The 25,151-nt window shown below is 46.0% G+C and overlaps 1 protein-coding gene across 5 annotated transcripts in view; it reads right to left on the bottom strand.

Moving 5' to 3' along the window:
* LOC109897009 (chromodomain-helicase-DNA-binding protein 3) overlaps positions 1–23,780 on the bottom strand; it is a 31,186-nt gene extending 7,406 nt beyond the window's left edge. For 2 of the 5 annotated variants that reach the window (XM_031832300.1, XM_031832297.1), the window contains exons 1-38: positions 23,027–23,780; positions 20,437–20,570; positions 20,107–20,286; positions 19,879–20,003; positions 19,369–19,655; positions 19,073–19,251; positions 18,786–18,918; positions 18,120–18,301; positions 17,654–17,926; positions 17,374–17,577; positions 16,877–17,094; positions 16,642–16,773; positions 16,395–16,491; positions 16,013–16,204; positions 15,485–15,685; positions 15,123–15,260; positions 14,853–14,974; positions 14,441–14,614; positions 13,989–14,130; positions 13,496–13,627; positions 13,140–13,257; positions 12,884–13,008; positions 12,275–12,506; positions 11,329–11,546; positions 10,899–11,076; positions 10,500–10,586; positions 9,827–9,915; positions 9,512–9,645; positions 9,166–9,310; positions 8,545–8,743; positions 8,179–8,345; positions 7,703–8,060; positions 7,386–7,526; positions 6,819–6,927; positions 6,258–6,390; positions 4,842–5,037; positions 3,943–4,106; positions 3,524–3,650 (exon numbers count right to left, since the gene is read on the bottom strand). In XM_031832300.1, coding sequence (XP_031688160.1) covers positions 3,524–3,650; positions 3,943–4,106; positions 4,842–5,037; positions 6,258–6,390; positions 6,819–6,927; positions 7,386–7,526; positions 7,703–8,060; positions 8,179–8,345; positions 8,545–8,743; positions 9,166–9,310; positions 9,512–9,645; positions 9,827–9,915; positions 10,500–10,586; positions 10,899–11,076; positions 11,329–11,546; positions 12,275–12,506; positions 12,884–13,008; positions 13,140–13,257; positions 13,496–13,627; positions 13,989–14,130; positions 14,441–14,614; positions 14,853–14,974; positions 15,123–15,260; positions 15,485–15,685; positions 16,013–16,204; positions 16,395–16,491; positions 16,642–16,773; positions 16,877–17,094; positions 17,374–17,577; positions 17,654–17,926; positions 18,120–18,301; positions 18,786–18,918; positions 19,073–19,251; positions 19,369–19,655; positions 19,879–20,003; positions 20,107–20,286; positions 20,437–20,570; positions 23,027–23,189 — 6,328 coding nt within the window. In that variant the 5' untranslated portion in view covers positions 23,190–23,780. The remainder of the gene's footprint in view (positions 1–3,523; positions 3,651–3,942; positions 4,107–4,841; positions 5,038–6,257; positions 6,391–6,818; positions 6,928–7,385; positions 7,527–7,702; positions 8,061–8,178; positions 8,346–8,544; positions 8,744–9,165; positions 9,311–9,511; positions 9,646–9,826; positions 9,916–10,499; positions 10,587–10,898; positions 11,077–11,328; positions 11,547–12,274; positions 12,507–12,883; positions 13,009–13,139; positions 13,258–13,495; positions 13,628–13,988; positions 14,131–14,440; positions 14,615–14,852; positions 14,975–15,122; positions 15,261–15,484; positions 15,686–16,012; positions 16,205–16,394; positions 16,492–16,641; positions 16,774–16,876; positions 17,095–17,373; positions 17,578–17,653; positions 17,927–18,119; positions 18,302–18,785; positions 18,919–19,072; positions 19,252–19,368; positions 19,656–19,878; positions 20,004–20,106; positions 20,287–20,436; positions 20,571–23,026) is intronic. The other 3 variants (XM_020491494.2, XM_031832299.1, XM_031832298.1) reach the window with 3 other exon arrangements.
* Positions 23,781–25,151: the final 1,371 nt, after the last annotated feature.

The following is a 25,151-nucleotide window of genomic DNA, read 5'->3' on the forward strand; positions in this document are numbered from 1 at the left end:
CCAGCAACGCCATGGTAACACGAGCGACAGTCAGTCAGTTCAGGCAGTCTGGCCCTCAAAACTCCACTACTGAGGGTCAGCTTCCTCGAGGTGTCATGGAAACAACAAAAACCACAACATCATTGTTACACTTCCCAAAGGGCAACCCATTTTGAGGGACAGTCAATGTTGTTGAAAGTTTGTGTTCTCCCAATTCAGGTGTGTTGAAATGCCATTACATTTTGCTTGGAGTTCACCGAGGTTAGCTACAGTTACACAGTGAGAAAAGATGCAGGGCAGACAGAAGTTGTTTATTTTGACGCAGCAGCAGCTTTGCGTACTCAGGACTGGGATGAGGTGACCAGACTGTTGAAGTGAGGTTATTATCAGGTTATTATGAGGTCATAGAAGTGTTAGCTTTTTCCATTCACTGTTTTTCCTCATTCTCTCGCTCCGCTCCTCTCCTTCACACTCCTCTCTGTCTCTCTTCTCTCCCCACTCTCTCATCTTTCTCCCTCTCCTATCATTTCCTGCTCTCTCTCTCTCCCCCTCTGCTCTTCTCTCTCCTCTTCCTCTCTCCCGCTCTCTCTCCCTCTCTTCCTTTTCTCTAAAAAGGGGTCACCAACCAGAGCTACCCTAATCAAGACAACAAACCCAACGCACCCCCATATACCAAATATTTATAGCTCTACCCAGAGAGCGCATTCATTCGTTCAGACTGTCTGTGTGTTCAGCTGCTTAGCGTTCATCTCAGCACGGTCCACTCAGGCTCAACACCCACAGAGAACAGACAGACGGTGTGTGATCTTGCGACTATTTCTGAACACCAGCGTTCAGCCCAGCGTTCTGTTCAGCCAAGCCTCAGAGTGTTCTGGTTCACAAGTCACAACAAGGAGTTTACACAAGCAACTTCTGTGTGGTTTGGTGTCCTCTTAAAATACCTTTGTACAGAGTCCCTGGAGACCGAATTACATCTTGGCACCGCGACGCGGTACGAAATGAACTAACGGCACATTGTCAGAAAAAGAAAAAACAAATCTCCCAGAATGCTATGTCTTAGACTGATGGGTCCCACTGCAAATACATAAATCAAGATGTAGGAATGCAGGTCCACACTACAGACGGACTGGATCACAGCACCCTGGATCAGCCAGGCCAATACAGAGGAATACCAGTGGGGAGTATCAGGTTTACCAAATATCTCTGCATCTCTGTTAGAGTTCTGTTACACACTCCAGAGCAGACATATCTGGTCAACATCTGCTGTAGCCAAACTAAATGGAGGGAAAACAAATTGTTGGCAGTTGGAGTGGACTTAAAAACGACTGAAATAGCTAGACAATGAGACCCCCCCCCCAAAAGGTGGAGAGTTTGAGGTGGAGAGTTTAGAATATTTGAATTATGCCAATGAGTAGAATAAGCCTTTAGGAGGAAAAAATCAACAACTGCAAATATTCTTCCAAAATTGTTTGTGGGGTTCCAACGTACTGGACACCTTCATATTCTTGTAAGCTTGGTTCAGAATAGCTAATAGAAAACCGTTTGTAGGGTTTTCAACAATTGAAAAGATAAAAGGGCAAATCCTAACTTCCACCAAGTAGAATTTTCAAATCTCCCAATATTGACATCAATGCATGACTAAGTGAAAGTTCAACTTAAGTGGAAGGATTCACCATAGAAACAGAATGACATCATTCCAGTTCTGAGGGTTCCGCCCCAAAGTGACAAAGGATATTGACACCACTAACAGCAACGAAAACAAAGACAAAGTGGATCACACTGATCTAAGTGTCTCCGGCATTGCCAGGGTTTATTGAGTCATGACAGATGAGAGGACTTTCTCAACTCAGTTTTCTTCAATAAATAGTGCTTAGAAGGATGTTACAAACCAGGGAGTAATCCCACAGTGCCATTTGAGAAAAAAACGGTGACTACTACACACTACCTAGACACGTTCACACTGCGATTTAACTAATCGAGTATTCACACATGTACGTTCTAAACACGGTGCCAAAATAGCCCGTGTGAAACGGGGTCGGGAATAATGCATAGAATTGTCACTGTCCAATCACAAAAGCTGCACTTTCTCTTCATTTGCATATGCTTGTGATGCCTGTGATGTGTTCTGCACTCTATTTTGATAAGCACATTTATACTATTACATCTTTCCATCTGAGGACAACAAAAAAACGGAAATACTTTTCATCTGTTCAAAAACCAAAACGGTTGCTATGCAGGCTGGCCAACGTCTTCCCACTGGGCACACATGGGTTGAATCAACGTTGTTTCCACGTTATTGTCATGAAATGACGTTGACCCAACGTGGAATAGACTTTGAATTGACATCCGTGCCCAGTTTCATTTAGCTAGCCTCTGAAGCCACAACCTCTACAGTTGGAAGGGCAGCAAACGCTCCATTTCTGTCTGTTTTCATAGGTTTAACATTGACATTTAATTGTATATAGCTATCCACGATAATAATATTGTTGGATGATTTTGCCTGGATCAGAAAAGTCGAGGTATCTTCCCTGCACAGCATTCTCTATACAGAGCAAGATCGCATTTCAAGTGAGAAATTTTTTTTCCGAGGGTCGGAAAGGCAGACAGCAAGGTTTATACAAACCTTCACTGTTGGAAATAAAACGCTAGGCTAGAAGCAAGAGGGAAATTTATATGTTAATAAATGCCTTAATCCTTATAAAATTGGTCGCGCTGCAGAGATAGAATGTTGGTCGTGTGTTGTGTTTCTCTGTTATCCCAGGGCTTTGGAATACAAGTGTGAATCCTTAGCCCATGGCAAAAGCTCAGCCCAGGGCTAACAAATGCTTGTGTGACACAAAGGATAAGCTAGCCCAGGGCCAGTCTTAGCCCGGGGCTAAGAACAACGCAGTGTAAAAAGGCCTAGAAGCATTAACCTCACCATAATGATCTATATAGCAACAGGCACAAATATCTCACTACAAAATGTATGACCATATAAAGATGCTACAATCCCCAGATTTGACCCATCTGTCCCAAGATGCCAGAGCCAGAAGCCAATGCATTCTAAACCCTACCTCATTAGGTCTATATCAACATAAATATAGTGCAATACACTGGTATAATACATACTCTCAGAGATACTGCAGCTTAAGCTAAATGGATTTGTCTTCTCTGCTTGGACTGCACAGACGCCCTACTTGGAACGAGCACACACACAAACACACACACACACACACACACACACACACACACACACACACACACACACACACACACACACACACACACACACACACACACACACACACACACATAAACACAAACCACATTTTTTCCAAAGCTTCACTGATTCCAAAACTTCACTGATGAAGGATTTATAGTGACTTGTTGACTTTATCAGACAATAAATAATAAATGAAGGATTTCGGCAAGAAATGCAGCAGCTGCAGAGTAGCAACCCATAAAAAAAACTTCTAACTGATAGGAACATGGAATCATTCATTAGTAGTTTTGGAAAGCCCTTTTCAGTGAATGGGTGTTACAGCACAGTGTAGCCACTGACCTGATACGAAAGATCCAGGGGGCATCTGGCTGTAGTTGGCCCCTCCCATGGGTAAGACTCCCGGGGGGACGGGGGTGAAGGCGGGTCCAAAGTTCTGAGGAGTGGCGTAGGGTCCTGGAGGGATGGTCTGGAGGGAGAGGGAGCGGGGACAGACTGTCAATTTGATGATCGATCGAAATCAAAAAGAATAATCAGAAGCCTGAGTGTGTGTGTGTGTGTGTGTGTGTGTGTGTGTGTGTGTGTGTGTGTGTGTGTGTGTGTGTGTGTGTGTGTGTGTGTGTGTGTATGTGTGTGTGTGTGTGTGTGTATATATGTGTCTGTGTGTGTTCACAGGAGGTTTGTGTGTATGCGTGTGCGCGAGCTTGCGTTACTGTGTGTGTATGTGTGCTCCTGCGTGTGTGTGTACTCAGTATACTTACCGGGGGAGTGTGTGTGTCGGTACCCTTGCTGGCTAGTCTGCTGAGGATGCTCCTCTCTGACATCTGCAGGCGTGCGGCGATGGGCGGGACTCGGGACAGTGTGGCAGGGAGCCGCGTCACGTCAGCCTTCATGTCACTCAGCAGCTCCTCCAACTGGTTCAGCACTGAAATTACAACAACTCAACGGTCAATTCATTCCATTAGCCATTCCAAGCAGCTATTAGATCAGTAAATTACTGTTAACCATTCCAAGCAGCTATTGGTGTGTTAGTATTAACCATCAACTACGTACTCTATCAGTCTCCCACTAGGTTTGAGTTACATTGTACAGTGAGAGAATTTAGGCCACAGGGCATGTAGATTCTGTTGTGTTGGAAGCAAAAGCCTGCCCCCACTGAAGCACTACAATATTCAACGCTCATTTTCGTTTAATGTCACGAAACCGACATGGCACATTTTGTAGGAACGTATCTCTATCTTTCAGGACCGTTGTAGAATACTGAAAAAGTCAAGCAAGTATGTTGTCCTTTCAAATGAACAACACAAACATACCAACTCGTCAGAGATCGGATGAGGACATTTTCTGAACTAACAAAGAAGTCTGGTAACTGAGATTGTAACTCTATCCTGAAGTTGATATTGTGAAATGTTAGCTTCTGGCAGCAGCAGCAGCTCTGTGAGGCCTGGTCTGCTGACAGATTCAGGTCAAAGAACGTTGGAAAGATGTAGTCTGGGAGATTGTTTCTTTATCTTTATTTCTGATATAAATGCGTACAGACACACAACACACACATACACAGAAAGGGGAGGGAGATTTTGTGTGTGTGTGTGTGTGTGTGTGTGTGTGTGTGTGTGTGTGTGTGTGTGTGTGTGTGTGTGGGTGTGTGTTTGTCCCTCACCCTTGTGCAGCACTGCGTTGGCAGGTTTGTTCCCGGCCAGGGACTCCTTGCTGAGGTGCTGGTGGGACTCAGCCAAACACTCCACCTCGGCGAAGCGGGCGTTCAGGGCCATGGCGGGGTGGACCGGGTCCTGGGTCATATTCAGGTAGGCTGCCCTCCTCAGCTGCTCCTCGATCACCAGGGCCTGCTCTAATAACTGGGGTGAGGGGAGAGGGGGGGAGTCAACATGTACAGTGTGTACTGCATTTCATGGGAAAAAAGTTTTATTGAGTTTCATTTATCTGAATCGCAATGAGGAAGATGTTGGAGAAACATTGGAAGAAAGGGGAGAGATAAACAGAATGTGAGGATGGCATGAGGAGGAGCAGTGACGAATGAGTCAGAGAAAGACAAATGATCTGGGGAGAAATTCTAGAAAAAATATTCATATTTACAGTGTTATTTTAGCCACCATCATTGTGTGAAAGTGAGAATGCGGATGTTGAGGTCAGGGCATGAAACATGTGAGGCCATCAAAAACAGGATGAGTGTCATTTCACAAACGCACCGGTCAGCAAGACCACCCTGGTATCTGTCTGTCAATTCAATATCTGTCATTCATAGGGTCTGGTATTGTGTCATTTTGGAGTCACTTTTATTGTAAATAAGAATAGAATGTTTCTAAACACTTCTACATTAATGTGGAAGCTACCATGACTATGGATAATCCTGAATGAATCGTGAAGAATGATGAGTGAAAGATATAGACGCACAAATATCATACCCCCAACACATGCTAACCTCTCACCATTACAATGACATGGTTAGCATTTTTTTTGGGGGGGGGGGGGGGGGGTATGAAACACAACCAAAACAAACAGCAAATGCATCTCACATTTGTAGAGTGACAAGCTTGACGTAGCCATTGCATGCTATGAATGTGGGACCAAATACTTCACTTTTTACTACATTAATACACATATAACTGATTTTGTCCCAATACTTTTGGTCCACTAAAATGGAGGGACTATGTACAAAAAGTGTTATAATTGCAAAACGGTTCACCCGATATGGATGAAAATACCCTCAAATGTAAACTGACAGTCTGCACATGAACCTCATAGTCATTGTATCATTTCAAATCCAAAGTCCTGGAGTACAGAGCCAAAACAACAAAAACAAAATGTCACTGTCCCAATACTTTTGGAGCACACTGTATGTCCTGAATTGTGTTCATCTTGTCTGTGTCATGGTTGTGTGGTGTCATAGTTAAGTGATGGTTATGTTATAGTATGTCATGTGATGTGTAGGGCCCAGAGAGTTTCCTGGCCATTCAACGCGATGTATCCTATGCCATGTTACACTGCTATGCAATGTCATGTCATGCTATGTCATGTCAGGTTATGTCATTTTATGTCACGCCATGTGGTGTCATACCTTGAAGCGGCGGGCCAGGAACTTGTTCTTCATCTCCAGGAAGTTGCCCTTGTTGGCCTGCGACTTGAAGGGCTCGTTGACGATGGCGAACTGGGGGTCGTTCTGGATGTCCTGCCACCTCGCGTACCCATGACTGATACAGAGAGGTCAAGGGTCATACAAGCTCAATACATCATTGGCAAATCCCAAACAAACATCTAGCTTGTCAGTAGTAATAAGTATTTTAGAACAACTTCTACTAAGCCTATGAATGGGGCTATCATCATCAAGCTTATTCCTATTGAATTCTTTCAGATCTTTATTGTGTTTCTTGTGTTAGGAGGGCTAGGGTTAGATTCGGGATTGGGAATTCTAGTGAAAGTCACAGAAATAGAACAAACAGAATGGACTTCCAATCTCTAGTCCGTGTGTAGATCTCTGCAGACACAATCTAATACTTCTCTGCTACACAAAGGCATCAGTGGATGGACTTGTTGACTTCTAACAAGAAGCCCCTGCCGCAGCAAGATCAATAAATAAACACGACAAGACGGTCTCCTTGGCAACCGCCGTCAAGGATACAGAACGATTCCCGCCAGCAGCCAGAAGTCGTGCCGCCGGTGCCAGATCTCATTCATCTTCCCAGAAGAGATGGCCGCCCGCTCCTCGTTCTGCCACAGCGTATGAAGCTCTGCAGGGTGAAACGTTAGCATAACGTTGTGTCAAAGTTATAACCATGTTAAAACAACCTGTGAGATCTGCCACAGCGTGTGCAGCTCCGCAGGGGGACAATGTCAGCATAATGTTGTTTTACTGTTAAATGAACAACGTGTGTTCTGTCACAGGGTAAAGTCTGCAGGGTAAAGTCAATATAATATTCTATCAATGTTATAACAACAACCTGTGATACTGACTGAGGGTGTTCTGGATCTCTATAGGAAAAAGTCAACACAACGTTGTGTCAATGTTAAAACCCTCATGCTAAAGCAACCCATGATACTAAATCCCTGTGTGTGGAGCTCAGTGTGGGTGAATATCAACATAACATTGAATGAATGTTGAAACAACCCTTGATATAGAGTGAGTTCTGCCACAGCTCTAACACACAGTACCAGATATGACAGGGGTCATATGATAGGGGTCGTTTACCCGTGAAGCCCCCGTCAGCAATGTTGAACATGAAGCGCCGTCGCTCGGGTGGGATGATGGGGGGTTTCGGCAAGGTGTCTTTGGCAACCTCCTCCTTCGCCACTTCTTTCCCAGCATCCTTTTCACCTTTTACTTCTGTGACTAAGAAGAATACAAGCGAGTTCCTTTTGATCAGTGGATGCCATTGAATTATACCTAAGAGTGTACATATATCTATCTACCAGTGACTAGTCAGTGAGTCACTAACTAACGAACTGACTAACTAGCAGACAGGTACAGACGGATGGACGGATGTACAGACAGGTGAGGTCACTCACCTTTCATCACGTCAGAGGGTAGCTGTCTGTCCATCTTCTCCTTGTTGTCTGATGCTTCTGTGGTGACAGGGGCTCCCTCGCTCCCCTTGTCGTTCTCCTTCTCCTCCTCCTCCATCTTCTCGCCAGGTAAGAGCGTTACACTACCTGGTTTCTCATCTTTGACCGCCGACCCTTGTTTAGTTGTTCCTCCCAGTGCGCCCTCCGTACTCTCCTCTTCTCCTTTCTTCTCCTCCACTGGGGCCAGAGGGGTGTCCATCGTTTTTGTTTCTTTCCCCTCCTCTTTTGTACCACTCTCTTCCCTGTCTGTTGTTGTACTAGGGGATAATTCTTGCGGAGCTTCTTTCGTAGGGATTGGAGGCTGGGGACAAGACAAAGCATAGTGTTCAGTGACAGTCGTTGGTATAACTAACTGTATGTAGGTCAGCAAGATTCACTAAGACTGTGAACTGTGTAATTAACAGCATTCAATCTCTCACCCCTTCAGGATCTGCACTCCTGTTGCCCTCTACCGCTTTACCCCCTTCCATCTCCTTCTCTCCATCTTTCTCTGGCTCAGACGGGGCCTTACCCTCCTCCTTCTCTCCCTCCTCCTTCTCTCCGTCTTTCCCGTTCTTCTCTAGTTTCTCTGAGGGAGCAGGGGTAGCTGAACACAACACACAGGCAGAGGGTCATCCCTCACTCACACACACACATATTACACACACACATGTACACATACACACAGTTATCACGGTCAGACTTGGAGTGCCCCCTGCTGGATATGTTTGAGCTGTGCGCTTGCCTACGTGTGTGTGTGTGTGTGCATGTGTATGCATGCGTGTGTGTGTACTTTGTTCACCCACCTGGTTTGGAGGTGCAGGGGGTGTTGTCTGAGGTACAGCTGGGGTCAGGGGTGGGCGTAGCAGTCTTCATGGTCCCTCCAGGGGAGGAGGCTCTGGAGGAGGAAGACACACTGACCTCTGGCCTCAGAGCCTCAGGCTTCATCTCTGGCTTCAGCTCTGGGAGACTCCACCGCCCGTTGATGTGCTCAAACTCCTGGATCTGAGGAGAAAGGAGGGGAGGGTTCAGAGACAGGACCAAGCAGCTGTCAATCATTGTTAACTGGCAATAAAGTATTCTATTCTGTACTGTCCTATACTGTTATTTTCTGTACTGTTCTGTTCTAATTCTACTCTAGCCAACAGTCTCTTTCCCTGGGAAAAATGGGCTCTAATTTCTGTGGTTTTTCATTGATGTATCTTTATGTCATGAGGAAATCACAGCCTGGGAAAATCTTAGTGGAGAGGAAAGAGGTCAAATGACTGTAAAATATCTCTATTTACTCATATGATTTCCTTTGTTAGATTCTGGTCTGAATGGGTGACTGTGCTAAAAAAAAAAAAACAGTTGCTATTGGTTTAAATGTAACTAGCTAGCCTGTTAGCTTAGCATTGTGGTTGCTAGGATAGACTTTGACCCCTGACCTTCTTCTTGACCAAGGACATGACACCGATGCGGGTCAGCACGGGCTGACGGCACAGGCCCTCCCTCGGCACGCCGTCGGCGAACGTCTCGGCGCCGTCGGCCACGGGCTCACACAGGTGACGCATGAACAGAGACACATACGCCCTGAAGAGAAGTGAGGGAGAGAGAGGAACCAGGCAGAGAGAGGCAGTAGGAGAGCAGAAAAGGGGGAGGGGGGAAGAGAGAAAAATGTTTCGAAAAACAGCAAACAAAGAGGGACCAGCAACTACAATGTAGTGTGAAGATCTCAGTGTAAGCTCATACTGTAGCCGGTGACGCAAACAATCACAGTTCCTCTCCACTCACTTGAACTCCTTCTCGCTCTTGCCCCTCAGGTCTCTGACCAGCCACTGGCAGGAGAAGGCGTCCTGGGCGGGCATGCCCCAACGCATCACCGCGTTTAGGAAGGCCTTCCGCTGGCGCGTGTTGAAGCCCAACACCTAGAGGGTTAGAGGGGACATAAGGACGTTCTAACACATTCACAACCCATACACGTTGCATTCATATGCAGTTCATAAGCCATGAGATGGGGGACGGCGAGAGAGTGGTGCCCAGGTGAAAGGTACTTCATAAGGACTTCATAACCCATACACAGCAGAACAGAAGGTTATTTTGTCTAACCTCCAGGTTGCCGGCCACTCTGGCCAACAGGGGGGGCAACGGTTTGTCTCTCTCGTTCCTCATCTGGCGGCGGGACTGTCTGCGAGAACCTGGAGCGAGAGAGAGGATTCAGGTAGAGCGAGAGAGAGAGAGAGAGAGAGAATGAGAGTGTGAGAGAGAGAGAGAGAGAATGAGAGTGAGAGAGAGAATGAGAGTGAGAGAGAGAGAGAGAGAGAGAGAGAGAGAGAGAGAGAGAGAGAGAGAGAGAGAGAGAGAGAGAGAGAGAGAGAGAGAGAGAGAGAGAATGAGAGAGAGAGAGAGGAGGAGGAGAAGTCAGGAGAGTGGCTGGTAACCAGCGTAGTACTTACGGTACCAGTTGACTTGGACTGAAATAGGTTTGGATGCCGGTACTGTTTATACAGAATTTAGGTGCAGTAGCGCCACAATACTTTGGAGCTAATATTCTATAAGAAGAACAGGAGCTCAAGCAGTAGAACATTTGAGGTGCCAGTAGTCAGCTCCGCTGGGCTGCTGCACAAGTCAAGCACGGGTACTAGTAAAGCAGACATAATATCAATCTAGTCTCTCCTTTAAAATCTAAACACTAAATGTGAGAATAAAATAACCTATCACAACAGATTCAACAGAGAAGGCTTCATTCCAAATGTGTTGTGCCTTGTGTACTTTGGCCTACCTTCTGGTCTCTCGTCGAAGTCTTCATCCTCCTCCTCGGAGCCCACAGAGTACTCGGACTGGTTATCTGAAATACCAGTATGCCAGTCTGAAACAGCACATGGTGTACCGTCAACAGGCTAGGCCCAGTATCCCCATGCAGCTACTACTAGCAATACTTTAACAAAGCTTCAGCATTACTTTAGCATTACCTAACGTATTGCACAAAGACCGTGTATGAAAACATCTAAATCTAACAAAGAGCACAACATCCTTTTATCAACCATGAATGAACCAATACACGGACCTGACACAAAGTCTATCAACAACAAAAAGTTATTCAGAATGCCCCAGTTTGCCATAGTGATGCACCTACACCCATCTCCGTGACAACCACGACTGACGGTTCCCAACTACCTACCTTGGTCCTCCTGTGCTGCGTCGTTGTAGTTGACAGGCTTGCGGTTCCTCTTGCCCTTGCCCAGTTTACTAGCCAGGTCCTCCTGTTGTTGCTCATAGTGATGTCTCAGCAGCTTCTCCCAGTATTCTGGGTCCACACACTCCTCCTGCTTAATGATCTCACGCTCCACCTCCTCAATCTGGACACACACATGCAAGAACATGGAAGAACAGTTTACACATAACCAATGTGATATAATCTACTTACAAACTCTTCTATAGTTCAATGGAAAGTGTTAACGGCTTAGATTAGCATAAGAGGAACAAAAATACACCAACGTGCCATATAATATTTCTGTATACATGCAAGCGTACAAAAAGTTGTAATCTGAAACAGCAATGTTATCACTTCTCTCTCTCTATCCCGCTCTCTCCCTCCCTCCCTCTCTCACCTTATCCTCCTCTCGGACCATGTATCGGGCCACTTTGAAGGAGCTCAGGTATTCGTTCATGTTCTGCATGTCCGTGTCATCCGTAGCGTCCTGGCTCCGGTCCAGCAACCTCTCGATGGCCGAGCTGTCGTAGTGGATCACACTGCCCTCATCGTCCCTGTTGTCTCCCGCTGGACACCGTAGGGGAGAGAGGGTGGACATACGTGGTGGTGAGAGGACTTTGGGGGAATAGGAAACGGTGATGAAACAAGGATGAAGATGTGACTAAAATCATTCCATATACAGATGTATGTAACAACCCCAAAAAAGAAAGTGTAGTCACTAAAGAACCCCTCATATTAAGTCCCTAAAGAACCCCTAATATTAAGTCCCTAAAGCACCCTCATATTAAGTCCCTAAAGAACCTCTCATATTAAGTCCCTAAAGAACCCCTCATATTAAGTCCCTAAAGAACCCCTCATATTAAGTCCCTAAAGAACCCCTCATATAAAGTCCCTAAAGAACCCCTCATATTAAGTCCCTAAAGAATCTCTCATATTAGGTCCCTGCAGAACCCCTCATATTAAGTCCCTAAAGAATCTCTCATATTAAGTCCCTATAGAATCTCTCATATTAAGTCCCTACAGAACCCCTCATATTAAGTCCCTAAAGCACCCTCATATTAAGTACCTAAAGAACCCCTCATATTAAGTACCTAAAGAACCCCTCATATTAAGCTCTCGGCCTCCTATCCTCGCATTTAATATCACTCCATCCTCCTCCTGCTATTGCTATCCTTCCCCCTTTCTCCTATCCTCCCTCCATCCTCCTCCTGCTATTGCTATCCTTCCCCCTTTCTCCTATCCTCCCTCCATCCTCCTCCTGCTATTGCTATCCTTCCCCCTTTCTCCTATCCTCCCTCCATCCCACATCAACAGGTGCCACAAAATGCTTGACAATAACTCACATTCAATCTCGTCCTTGAACAGCTCCTCGGTGCCAAACTTGAGGATGTCGTCCAGCTCCTGTTTGGACATGGATCCAGCCTTGGAGCCCAGGCCGGGCCGTACCACGAGGTGGGTCAACATCATCTTCCTCTTGGCCACCTGGGTGATGCGCTCCTCCACACTGGCACGGGTCACGAAGCGGTATATCATCACCTTGTTGGCCTGCCCGATGCGGTGGGCGCGACTGAACGCCTGTGGGGGAGGGAGGGTAGAGGGGGAGGGAGGAGTGAGACAGCAGGGTGGGACAAGGGAGATTGAAAGAAGTAGAAGGGGTGAGACAGAGAGGGGTAGAGAAGAGATAAGACGAAAAAAGAAAACGGAAAAAACAAAATATGGCGTTAAAAAAACATACAAGTTTTTCAAAATATTTGTATTATTTCTTATTGTTGTCGCATTGTCGAGAGGGAACCTGCAAGTACATGTGTATCCTGTGCATATGACAAATAAACATGGCTTGATTTGATACAAGAATGCTGTCAAGACTTGTTTCCATTGATGCAAATGTAGATTAATGACAGATCTGAGTGCATTGTGGGCTATAGAATGGCAGTGAATGGCAGACATTCTACCTGGATGTCATTGTGGGGGTTCCAGTCTGAGTCGAAGATGAAGACGGTATCAGCTGTAGCCAGGTTAATACCCAAACCCCCTGCCCTGGTGGACAGCAGGAAACAGAACTGAGGCGCACCAGGAGCTGAGAGAGATAGAGGGAGGGTGGACTTGTATTACACACACCCAAATCTCACCAAAAACTAAAAAGGCCCCTTTCATCTATAGGGGTGGCTTTTGTTTCTAGAGCCCTTAGACTATGAGTGTCTCCCTCACCATTGAACCGGTCTATGGCCTCCTGTCTCAGAGCCCCTGTGACTCCTCCGTCGATCCTCTCGTACTTATAACCCTCAAAGTCCAGGAAGTCCTCCAACAGGTCCAACATCTTAGTCATCTACCAGAGAGGGAGGAGAGAGGGAAGAGAGACAGGGAGGAGAGAGAGAGAACAGCGAAATGGTTATGGAAGTGCTAACAGTGCCCGTGTGTGTGTGTGTGTGTGTGTGTGTGTGTGTGTGTGTGTGTGTGTGTGTGTGTGTGTGTGTGTGTGTGTGTGTGTGTGTGTGTGTGTGTGTGTGTGTGTGTGTGTGTGTGTGTGTGTGTGTGTGTGTGTGTGTGTGTGTGTGCATACCAACCTGTGAGAAGACGAGCACGCGGTGACCTTGGTCCTTCAGTTTTCTCATCATCTTTTGCAGAAGAGTCAGTTTCCCAGAAGCCTTTGTGAGGTCTGTGCCCTCGTACGCTCCGCTTGCAGTCTTACGGGCTTCCTAATACCACGGTAAAGACAACACACCGTGTCCATGTGATGACATATACACAGATATAGCTTCTTTACTGAACTTGCTTATTTTAAATCACCGGACAAGGTCATCTGATAAATAACTTAAAGAATATAAACTTTTTATATTTCATAAACATCTATGTTTGGACATATTTACATTCATGCATATTGCTAGATATCCCCCCTGGACTCTAATAGGCTGGATATATTTGTAGCTATAATACTCAAATCTACCAGAAGGTGTCACTGTACTGCAATTCAGAGGTGAATTACAGTCTTACAGTGGAAAATGTTGATACAGTATTCCTGTAACATAAATGACTATAAATAATTATGACGATAGTTACCATGGAGGCGACAGGGAAGAGGTAGGGGTGGTTGGCACACTTCTTCAGGTCCATCATGATGTTGAGTAGAGACACCTGGTTACCTCCTCCTTTCGAGTTCAGAGCCTCAAAGTTCCTCGTCAGAATCAACTTGTAGTATTTCCTGTTAAAAATACATCAATTGAGACGGGCACAGTTAGAGTGTGATTGTTTTTATGATTAACTAGTCAAATACTCCCTCTCTCTGTCTATTTCCATCTCTCCATCTACCACACTATTCACCTTCCCTCCCCTCTTCTTTCCGCTCTTCCCTCACTCTTTCATGACCTTTCTTTCATCACTACCTCTCTCTATTCCTGCCCTCCCTCCCTCCATGCATCATTACCTCTCTCTTTTCCTGTCCGCTCATCCTTCCTTACCCCTTCCCTTCCTTCCCTCCCTCCCTAACCTCCCTCCCTCCCTACAACCCTTACTTCTGCATGGGGCTGAGTTCCACTCGTACGATGAGCTCTGTCTTGGCCGGCATGTTCTTGAAGACGTCAGCCTTCAGCCTCCTCAACATGTGTGGGCCCAGCAGGTCATGTAGCTTCTGGATCTGGTCCTCCTTGGAGATGTCGGCAAACTCCTCCAGGAACCCCTCCAGGTTACTACAGAGAGAGGGTGGCGAGGGGGGAGGGAGGGATGGAGAGCGAGCGAGAGAGAAAGGGGCCATTTTGGTTGAAAACATGTAAGTAGAGGTAGAGATGTGTGACTGGTTATGTCTGTTAGCCAGTTTCCTCGAGTGTGCGCGTCTATACATACAGCACGTCCAAGTGTGTATCAGTCTATACGTGGTATGTGTACGTGGTTCTATGTGTGAATATGTGCGCGTGAGGCTGGCCCTACTTGAAGCGGTTGGGAGTGAGGAAGTTGAGCAGGTGGAACAGCTCCTCCAGGTTGTTCTGGAGAGGAGTACCAGTCAGCAGCAGCTTGTGGTCAATCTTATAGTCATTCAGACGTCTGAAGAACTGACCAGGGAGAGGAGAGAAATCGCAGGCAATAATTCATTGATTGATTGGACTTTTATTGTCTTTGAAGAGGAAATTCAGTAAGGTTCTATACAGTGCACACACATACACACACACACACTCACACACACAAACAGAGGGAGCCAACCTTGCTCTGATTGTTCTTGAGGCGATGGGCTTCGTCCACCACTAGACAGGCCCAGTCTATAGACTTCAGGGAGGTCTGGTCTATCGTCACCAGCTCATAGGAGGTCAACAGGACATGGAACTTTATTGGGGCTTCTCTCTGGAGAAGAGAGAAAGAGAGGGAGGGAGATCGAGAGGGGTATGTGGTGTGGGGGGGGGGTTGTATTGGGAGAGAAGTGGAAGGAGGAGGGGGGAAGGAGATGCTGAGATTAGTCGAGGTCGTAATAAAACAATACACAGATTGCAGCTTTCTCTCATCTCTTTTCTATCTCTCATCTCTTTTGTCGTTCCTCTCCTCCCTCCCTCCGTCCCCTCCTTCCTCACCCTCAGTTTGAAGGCTTTCTTCCCTCCCCTAATGGCCGTGTCGTCAAAGGTCAGCTCGTTCTCTCTGATGATTGCTCTGCTGTCCTTGTCCCCTGTGTAGGTCACCACGTAGAAGTCCGGGGCCCACATCTCAAACTCTCTCTCCCAGTTAATGATGGTGGAGAGGGGGGCACTCACCAGGAACGGGCCACGGGTGTGGCCCTTTGTGGGGGGAAGGAAAGAGAAGAGATGGACCATATTTCCAATGGTGATAGAGCTGAATATGTTAAGGAATTTGCATTGCAATTTACATTTAAGTCATTCTTATCCAGAGTGACTTACAGTAGTGAGTGCAAATATTTTCATAACTTCTTTGTACTGGTCCCCCCATGGGAATCGAAACCACAACCCTGGCATTGCAAGTGCCATGCTCTACAAACTGAGCCACACAGGACTAAAATCCCTAACAAGAAGAAGGGACTAGAAGCACTGGCAATACCAAATACAGGTGTACATAGTACACAGAGCCACCTGACAGTGGTGTCCTACCTCTTTAAAGAGTGAGTAGAGGAAGACAATGGTCTGGATAGTCTTGCCCAGCCCCATCTCGTCTGCCAGGATGGTGTCAGTGCCCTGTGCCCAGCTGAAACGCAGCCAGTTGAGCCCCTCCAGCTGGTACAGGTGCAGGGTGCCCCCCGTCGCTGTCACAAAGTCTGGCTGCTCCTCGTACTTTATCGTAGGCTGGAAGATAAATACAAGGAATGAGTAGGCTGGATATTGATGTAAGGGGGAAAAAATGAGACCAACATAATTGGCATACAAGTAAAGAAGGATAGTAGAGTTTTGACTTGGAAGTGTTCGTTGATTGGCTACCAGAATGACGACCAATAGATGTGGCTGTTACAGAGTAAGTGAGCTAATCAGAACTCACGTCGTTGACAGGTGATCTGTGTGGGTCTTCGCTCTCCTCCATCCTCATGCTCCTCATCCTCCTCGGCATGTCTGGGGCCTCCTTCATCACCTCATCCCTGAATCAATCAATCAACCTATCAAATCCAGTGTCCTTGAGCCATATACAATAGCCTACAGAATTGGGCAAACTTGGTTTGAGACAGTTTGAATGTTTTAGTGTTTGGTGCCAACATGGATGCCAGTTGGCCAGTACAGTAGTCTAGTACCTGTGTGCCCAGTAGTTGGCCTTGTGGATGACAAACTCTGGCATTTCCAGATTGTCTCTCTCCCATGTGCACTGGTCGTAGGTCAGGTCTCTCCACTTGACCAGGTAGTGGTATATCCCCTTCTTGTCCACACTGGGAAAAACACACACATTACGGCCTCAACTGCAGACACACCAATCAATAAACTAGCAAACGCAGGCACACACACACACCGCCCCCCCTCACACACACGTACCTGTGGTTGATGATGCGGTGGACCATCATCCATTCAGGCTTGATGCCGTATTTATAGAACTTGTCATCCAGGGCAGCATAGTCGGGGTCTTTCAGCCTCCTCTTCTCACTCTTAACACTCTCCTCCTCTCCCCCCGACCCATAGTCCAGACTGGGAGGCTCGTCCATATCTGTCTTCCTCTGGTAGTTACGGAACATTACCGAGTGGAAGATCTCCAGCTAGACGGATGGAGGGATGAAAAAGAGGAGAGGAATAGAGAGAATTTGTTCAATGAAAACAAGGAAGGCAAGAAATACAGGTGGTAGACACACTTGCATGCCAAGCGTTTCAGCTGTTCATATTATCTCATCAGCCTCTTCTCCAACTGTTTCACTCTCTTTCTCTCTCACACACACACACACACACACACACACACACACACACACACACACACACACACACACACACACACACACACACACACACACACACACACACACACACACACACACACACACCTGTAGTTCAGTGATCCAGGTACAGTGCCAGTAGGACTGTCCGGCCAGCTTGACAAAGAACTCTCTCTCGGCCCTGCCCTTCATGGGGGGTGGCGGCGGAGCATCAGGGGGGGAATCGGGGGCGGGGGGCACGGGTACAGGATCGGGGGGCTCACCCCATCGCCAGTGGAGGATCCTCTGTACCCTGCCTTTGATGGCAGGACACTGGGGGAAGAAGACGAAAATGAAGAATAGAATCAAAGCGCTCCACACAAAGTAGAAACAAACAAACATGACTTACAGTGCAGCGCGGACACAGCCACTCTCCGTTGGGGATCTCAGGCAGGGGCGGGTTGAGACAGTGGATGTGGTAGGAGGAGGGACAGGTGTCGCAGCATAATAGTTCCCCCCCATCCTTACAGACCCTGCAGAACTCCATGTGCTCATCCTCCTCTTCCTCCAGTCCTACCAGCAGTCCAACCCCAGGTAGTTCTGGTACCACCATGTCCTCACTCTCCTCCTCAAACTCCTCAAAGTCCTCATCCTTCGCTTCCCACTGGATCCCCTCTTTCTCCTGCAGGAGAGGAGAAGAGGAGAGGAGAAGGAGATGAGAGGAGAATAAGACCATGGAGAATGAATAGGTGGAGGAGCACTTAAAGGAATAGTGTGTATATGGTGCGAAATGGTCATATATTATTCCATACAATAATATAAATCAACCGTAGACGTGATGATTACAACCAATTTTGAGCATTACAGTAACTCACACAATGGGGGCAGCTCCACTTGCCCTCGGGGGCCTTCTCCAGCTCAGGCTCCAGACAGACCAGGTGGTAGGCTCTGGGACAGGTATCACACAGAATAATCTCCCCTCCCTGCTGGCAGACCTCACAGTAGTCCTGATGGTCTGTCTCATAACCATCCACCTCCACATCACCCTCACCCAGCACTGACAGAGAGAGGGGTGGGGGAGAAAATTAGGGAGTATAACAATGTGAGGGAGATAGAGGGAGAGATGTTGTGGAGAAAGAGAGACCATAGAGAGAGAGAAAGATGGAGAAAAAGATAAGCGGGAGAGAGACGCAAGGTACACTCTTAGAAAAAACGGTTCCAAAAGTGTTCTTCGGCTGTCCCCATAGGAGAACCCTTTTTGGTTCCAGGTAGAACTCAAAAGGGTTCGACCTGGAACCAAAAAGGGTTATTCAAAGGGTTCTCCTATAGGGACAGACAAAGAACCCTTTTAGGTTCTAGAGATGAGGCAGAGAGAGACAGACCCGGGAGAGAGAGGACGAGAGACAGAGAGAGAGAGAGAGAGAGAGAGAGAGAGAAGAGAGGGAAAGAGATAGAGGGAGTGAGAAAAAGAAACAGGGAGAGATTGGGAGACACTAGATTAGAATAGAGAGTTGACTTTTTCTAAGGAACATTTAGTTTACTTTTCTTCTTCTTCTTGGCAGGCCGTCCTCTTTTGTTCTTCTTGACGCGGGGCGAGCTGTCGGAGCGGACCGAGGAGCTGTGGACACTGGAGTCCTCCTGCTCCGAATCTTCCTCCTCAACATCATCCCCACTCTGAGAGGAAGGGAGGAAGGGAGGGAGGGAGAGAGCGAGATAGAGAAGCACAGTCAAATCTGTCGACTCTCACACACCTGCATGCTCCCACAGACAGTAGCCCACACAGCACATCTATACATCCATATACATTACATAGCATAGTGAAACTCACAGAGCTGCTCTTCTTCCTCTTGTTGCCTAGAGGCCCTAGTTTGATGCGTATGGGAGCCATCTTCTTGGCCTTCGCTGCTGCTGCCGCCGCTACTGCTGCTGCTGCAGCCGCTGCCACCGCCTTCTTCCTCTCAGCCAGAACACGAGGACTCTTACTGCGACTCTTCTTATATCCAGGGCCTGAAAAACAGTGAGAGGACCGGGGCAATTGGTTAGGACCAAACCCATTCCAATTCAAACCCTGCTACTGTACACATACTATGACAATAGACTCCTCCACCCTCCTCTTTTTCTAACCTTTGCCCTCTTTGGTCTTGGCCTTGCGGAGCGGGGGCGGCAGCTGGGGGGCCAGCCGGGGGGTTTGGGGCTGCTTCCGGGGCGGTGGGGGCTCCGGGGATGGGGAAGCGGTTGATGCAGAGACCTGCTCGGCGACGGCAATGGCGGCGGCTGCGGCTGCAGCTGCCACGGCCGCAGCACCTGAACCCTTGAAGGGGTTGTTGGAACTGAACTCCCTCCACTTGACCCCCAGGATGGTCATCATCTTGGACATGGGGATCTTAGGGTTCTTCTTGGCGATCATGGGCCTGCGAGGGGCAAAGAGGAAGATGAGGAAGAAGAGGAGTAGGGGGAGAGGGGAAGCTAAATGAGTACGTCAGGAATCTAATCTCAATCAATAACTCAGTAAATTGTCCCCTTTGACTGAGAACGAGGCGCAATAAGCTACATGTTTCTAAGCTAAACATTCTGCCACCGGCCCTGTCTGATTTCAAGTTAAATAGAGTCAGCTGCGTGACATCTCCACAGTACCTCATAGACTGGCTAAAGGCTTTGTAGTTGGTGAGTGTGCGGTAGTCATCTTCAGTGAAGGTATGATCCACATCCTCCAGACCCCAGTCTTTAGCCAGCTGGGCCGACGTCTTCTGTTCTATTGGCTGGTGGAAAGAAACAACCAATCAGAGCGCTAGACTTGAGCCATCAGAGTGAGGCCAAGTAGAAGCAAAACAATGACAACACTTTTTTTTGTTGTGTCCTTACCTTTATGGTCTCCTCTTGCGTGCTGTCCCCATTGTCTTTTTTCATCTTTTGTTTTTTTCTCTCCTTCTTCTCCTTGTGTTTCTTCTTCTTCTTTTTCTCACAAGCGAAGATGCTGGCTGCACTGTCAGAGTTCTCTCCATAGTCTCTCTCTCTCTCCGAGTCCCTCTCTACATCACTGTCCTGAGAGGGGATAGGAGAAGAGGGGAGACAGGGAAAGAGAGAAAGAAAGAGAGAGAGAACATAAAAGGGGGGGTCAATGAAAATAGAATGAAGTGTGATCAGAAAGTATGGCTATAGATGGAGTGATATGGTCATGTCCGAGAAGCTTACAATCTTTTTCCGTTTTTTAGCTTTGGAGAGTTTTCCTTCTTTCTCTTTCTCCTTCTTCTTTGTCTCCTTCTTCTTCTTGGGCCCTCGTTTCTTCCTCCCTAGACTGTCCCTGTCCAATGCCCCCCCTTCTTCCTCTACGGCAGGTTGAAGAGAGGAGATGTGGATGAAAAGAAAGAGAGCGAGTTGTGACTAAATCATATTGACTATAATCCTCTTTGAAGGCTTTGAATCGTCAATCTAATCTCTTCTGAACACAATTAAGCACAAGAGAAGCATCGCACCATCCCGCTGTGATGTGTGCATTGACACCACATGTGTCAAATGGGAGGGACTAGTGTCTTAACATGACTTTCTACCTTGACTGAATTCTGACAAATGTTCAATTAGTTCCAGTCAGTGTGTTTGACAGATAAGGTTATTTGACAGCTGCTTGGTATTAGTTCAATGAAAAGCAAAGCCATAACTGGCTACATTGACATTATATGTCAATGAGTGTTGTATAGCACACAATAATAGTATTCGTGGTGGTATTTTAAAACTGAGGCTGTCATATAAGAAATGTATAAACCATAGCATTATACTGTATTTGTCCTGCAATAAACAAATGGGGAAATAGAAACCAATCAAACATGTCATAGCTTTATTTCGAAGACAACACCACCTAACGTTTTGAGGATTAGTCTTTCAACCCTTTATTCAAGTTTTTCACTGGGCAAAGAGACGGTAGCCTTTTTGAGAGTGAGAGAAAGATAATCCTATGTATTGTCAGGAGGGTGGAGAAAAGGGGAACAAATCACCAAGAACTATCGCTTACGGCCACCATGTACATCGTATAAATTAGTTCGTTTTTATTCGTTTTTATTGTTTGTCTTTGTTGGGCGCCTACAGTAGGGTTTACAACCCGCAGCGCGCGCCCAAACAAAGTCTGCTGCAGAGTGCAGCCAGAGGCGGCAGCAGCACGCACGCGGGGCTCGGTGATTCTAAGGCCGCAAGCCAGTCTGTCTATATCTGATGAACTGAACCGGAGAGAAGAGGCGAAGAGAGAGGGATAACTAGGCCCAAAATCTGTCTTCTCCAGCAGGTGGCGGTTTTGCGGTTTTTTCGCTCACCAAAGCGAGGAGTTTTGTATGGAGATCAATGAGAGTGTCGAATTTGGTTAAAACAAATATGTAAAGGCTTATTTGTTACTTGTGGCTTATTTGATCGAATAGAAGGTTCGTAATGCTTAGGTTACTACTAGTGTACTGATATAAGTAGCACATGTGACATACCGGGAACTTTGAGAAAAAAAACACTTTATATCGGAGTTGTGCCTGTTGTTCGCAGGCGTATCTGCCCTCTCATTGGCTAAAATGGTCCCACCTGCTCTTGCCTCCTCCCGACTGCCTTCCATTTTATTTACATGTATTTTTATTGTTAGAGCGGCCACTTGAGTATCTAGTCAAAATAATGTGGAGTCTGTGGCTGAAACAACTCCCTACCCCAGGCTACTTCCCGTTAACTCCAAAACATGAGTCCTGACCACAAGAGCGACAACCGCTGGCGGAGGTCGCTGGGGGTTGGCAACGGCGGGAAGCGCACTAATTGATTCGCGCGCTTGTCCGTCTCGAGACGAGCAATTGAGTGATTCTAAATGGGCCCTTGTTGAATATCCCAAAATCATGATATGCAATAGCCTATCGAATGCTACTATTGAATAGGCTACATGCACATGCATTATATTTAATTAGGCTAATTCAAATTAACTGTAAAATAATGCAAGCATGTTACTAGGTTTTCAGGAACCAGGTAGGCCTGATCATAGTCCCTCAAAAATAAACTTATTTGGAGAAATAAAAACTGTTTTGCACATTACATTGTTGTAGGCAAGTCCTTTCTTTCATGTGGCAATATTGATTATGTTTATTACATGCCTACTTGTTAAATATGTGTTAGCCTGCTATGACAACGAAAAGAGAGGGAAAACAAAGGCCCTGTAGTCGAGACATAACGGTTCTATTCATAACTTGAGTAGAGTGTCAGTGTCCTATCATGAACCGTCCCTGTCAGTGTGGAGACAGTCAGGGGGTAGGGTCAAGTTTATTTACACGCTGTCATACCAGCACTCACTCCATCATCCGGTTTTAACGCTTACGCCTTACACATCATTATTCTAAAGATCACTATCAGAAAGCGTATTGCTGGGGAGTCCATGTTTTCTAACAGTGATGTCGTGAGCTTTACCCTTCACGTCGACCTATTCATATTGAGATATGATATATATTGATGAATGTGGCACCATTCTACGGATGAAAAGAAAGTCGAGGATCAACTTTGTTAATTGTAGTCAATGTATATGGGATAAAACGAAAAGAGCATTCTCAAGTTGGTTTAGAAGTTGGAATCCTCAACTCTTTCTATTTCAAAGCTGCGCTATCCTCTGGAGCAAATGGGGCGCAACTAATTATATTGTAGCAAAAGATAACTATTGAGATGAGCGGCACAATGTGTCCTGTCTTACTTTTTTCACAATTTGGATGTGTTTCTATTTTGTGTGCGCGCTCCCGAGTCTTTCGCCAGTGTCTGTCTCCTGTAGCCTACTATAGCCTACCTGGCGCGGCTAGTGTTGCAGTTTCTCGAGGCGCCGCCGGCGAGTTTATGTCGCTTGCGTTCTCGTCTAGATCTCCGTCGTCCTCTTCTTCATCAAAATCTCCTCCTTTGGAATTAACCAACATGCCCTTGTATTCCTCACAGGACCGGAGAGGAGAGGACATTATATTCCTGTCATCGGCTCCGTACTCGAAATCAGAAATCCTCCGGAATTATGATATTTATTTAATATTCAAATCGACTCCAGAAAAAAAGTGGGGGGCGTTTTGGAATATTTTACACTACAACGCAAGGAAACAAAGATGGCCGCCCTTATATTTATTTTTTAACAACCCCCCCAATAAGAAAAATCCCCTTACATAAAAAATGGCTGACTATATTATTGCAGAACGCCCCCCCACCACCCCTCCTCCTTTCTCTCTCTCTCTCTCTCTCTGCCTGTCTCTCCCTCTCTCCGCGCACCCCTCCCTCCTCAAAAACATTCACATTGTTACAAGAAAGGGGGTGTATGACTGCTTGTATAAATTGTTACTTGTTTGTCCCCCCCCCCCCAAAAAAAAAAAAAATCAGAGACGAAGGCAGACTTGCCTGGTAACTGTGCCTCAAGATCACACGAAACAACGCTCCCTTTCTGAACTGCAGAACACGACACAAATCTATGAAATATTCTTAAAGGCCCCCACCGTAGTATAAAATTATACGTGTGTGTGAGAGAGCGAGAGAGTGAGTCGGGGAGGGAGCTTGAAAGCGTGTGCGTGTGTGTGTGTGTGGGGCGGGGGGTTGGAAAAATCTGCCGCAGCCATGCCCAGACTTTACATCAGATTGGATTGCTTAAAAATTAACCACTTATGGTGGGGATAAAAAAACAATGCAATATGCAGACTATCATTTTTTTCAACTGGAAATGATTTCGGATTAAAATATAAATAGAATAAATTATTTTCAAGATGGTGAACACAGAGAAATGAAAGAGGACACATTTTTAACGCATCTTGTACTGTTTCACTACAGTCCCTCTGATCTGGGTGGCAGTAAGGCAATGTGAACTCTAGTGGTCAGACTGCCTTGTCTCCCCTTTAGGCAGTTCAGTTTTGATTAAGGGGTCTACGATGAAACATACTGTACATACAATCCCTTCAGGAAGTATTCACACCCCTTGACCTTTTCCACACTTTGTTGTTGCAGTCTGAATTTAAAATGGATAACATTTAGATGTAGTTTTACTAGCCTACACAATAACTCATAATGTCAAATGTTTTGAGATACAGGCGTCCTTCCTAACTCAGTTGCCCGAGAGGAAGGAAACCGCTCAGAAATTTCACCATCAGGCCAATGGTGACTTTAAAACAGTTACAGAGTTTAATGGCTGTGATAGGAGAAAACTGAGGATGATCAACAACATTGTAGTTACTCCACAATACTAATCTAATTGACACAGTGAAAAGAAGGAAGCCTGTACCGAATTAAAAATATGACATAACATGCATCCTGTTTGCAACAAGGCACTAGAGTAATACTGCAAACTATGTGGCAAAACGAAATTGAATGGTCCTGAGTGGCCTAGTTACAGTTTTGAATTAGATCTTCTTGAAAATCAATGCAAGGCTTGAAAATGCCTGTCTAGCAATGATCAACAAACAACTTGACAGAGCTTGAAGAAAGGTTTAAAGAATAATGTGCAAATATTATACAATCCAGGTGTGCAAAGCTCTTCTTAGACAAACAGACTCGCAGCTGTCATCGCTGCCAAAAGGTGATTCTAACATGTATTGACTCAGGAGTGTGAATACATATGCAAATGAGATATTTTTGTATTTTATTTTCAATACATTTTTACACATTTCTAAAAAATATATTTTTACTTCGTCATTATGGGCTATTGTGTGTAGATTGGTGAAAAACACATCAATTTAATAAAAATGTAATTCAGGCTGTAACACAACAAAATGTGGAATAAGTCAAGGGGTACAGTATGAATACTTTCTGAAGGCACTGTATGCACATTTTACAGTAAAAAATGTGTGTGTGTGTATAATTGTGAATTGTGGTGAGTAAACTAGACATTGATAACAATGACACGTCACTGATTTAAAGAAATATGTGTAACATGACTTTTCACAACTGAC

The sequence above is a fragment of the Oncorhynchus kisutch genome, linkage group LG9 (assembly GCF_002021735.2).
Source record: "Oncorhynchus kisutch isolate 150728-3 linkage group LG9, Okis_V2, whole genome shotgun sequence".
NCBI classification, from domain to species: domain Eukaryota; kingdom Metazoa; phylum Chordata; class Actinopteri; order Salmoniformes; family Salmonidae; genus Oncorhynchus; species Oncorhynchus kisutch.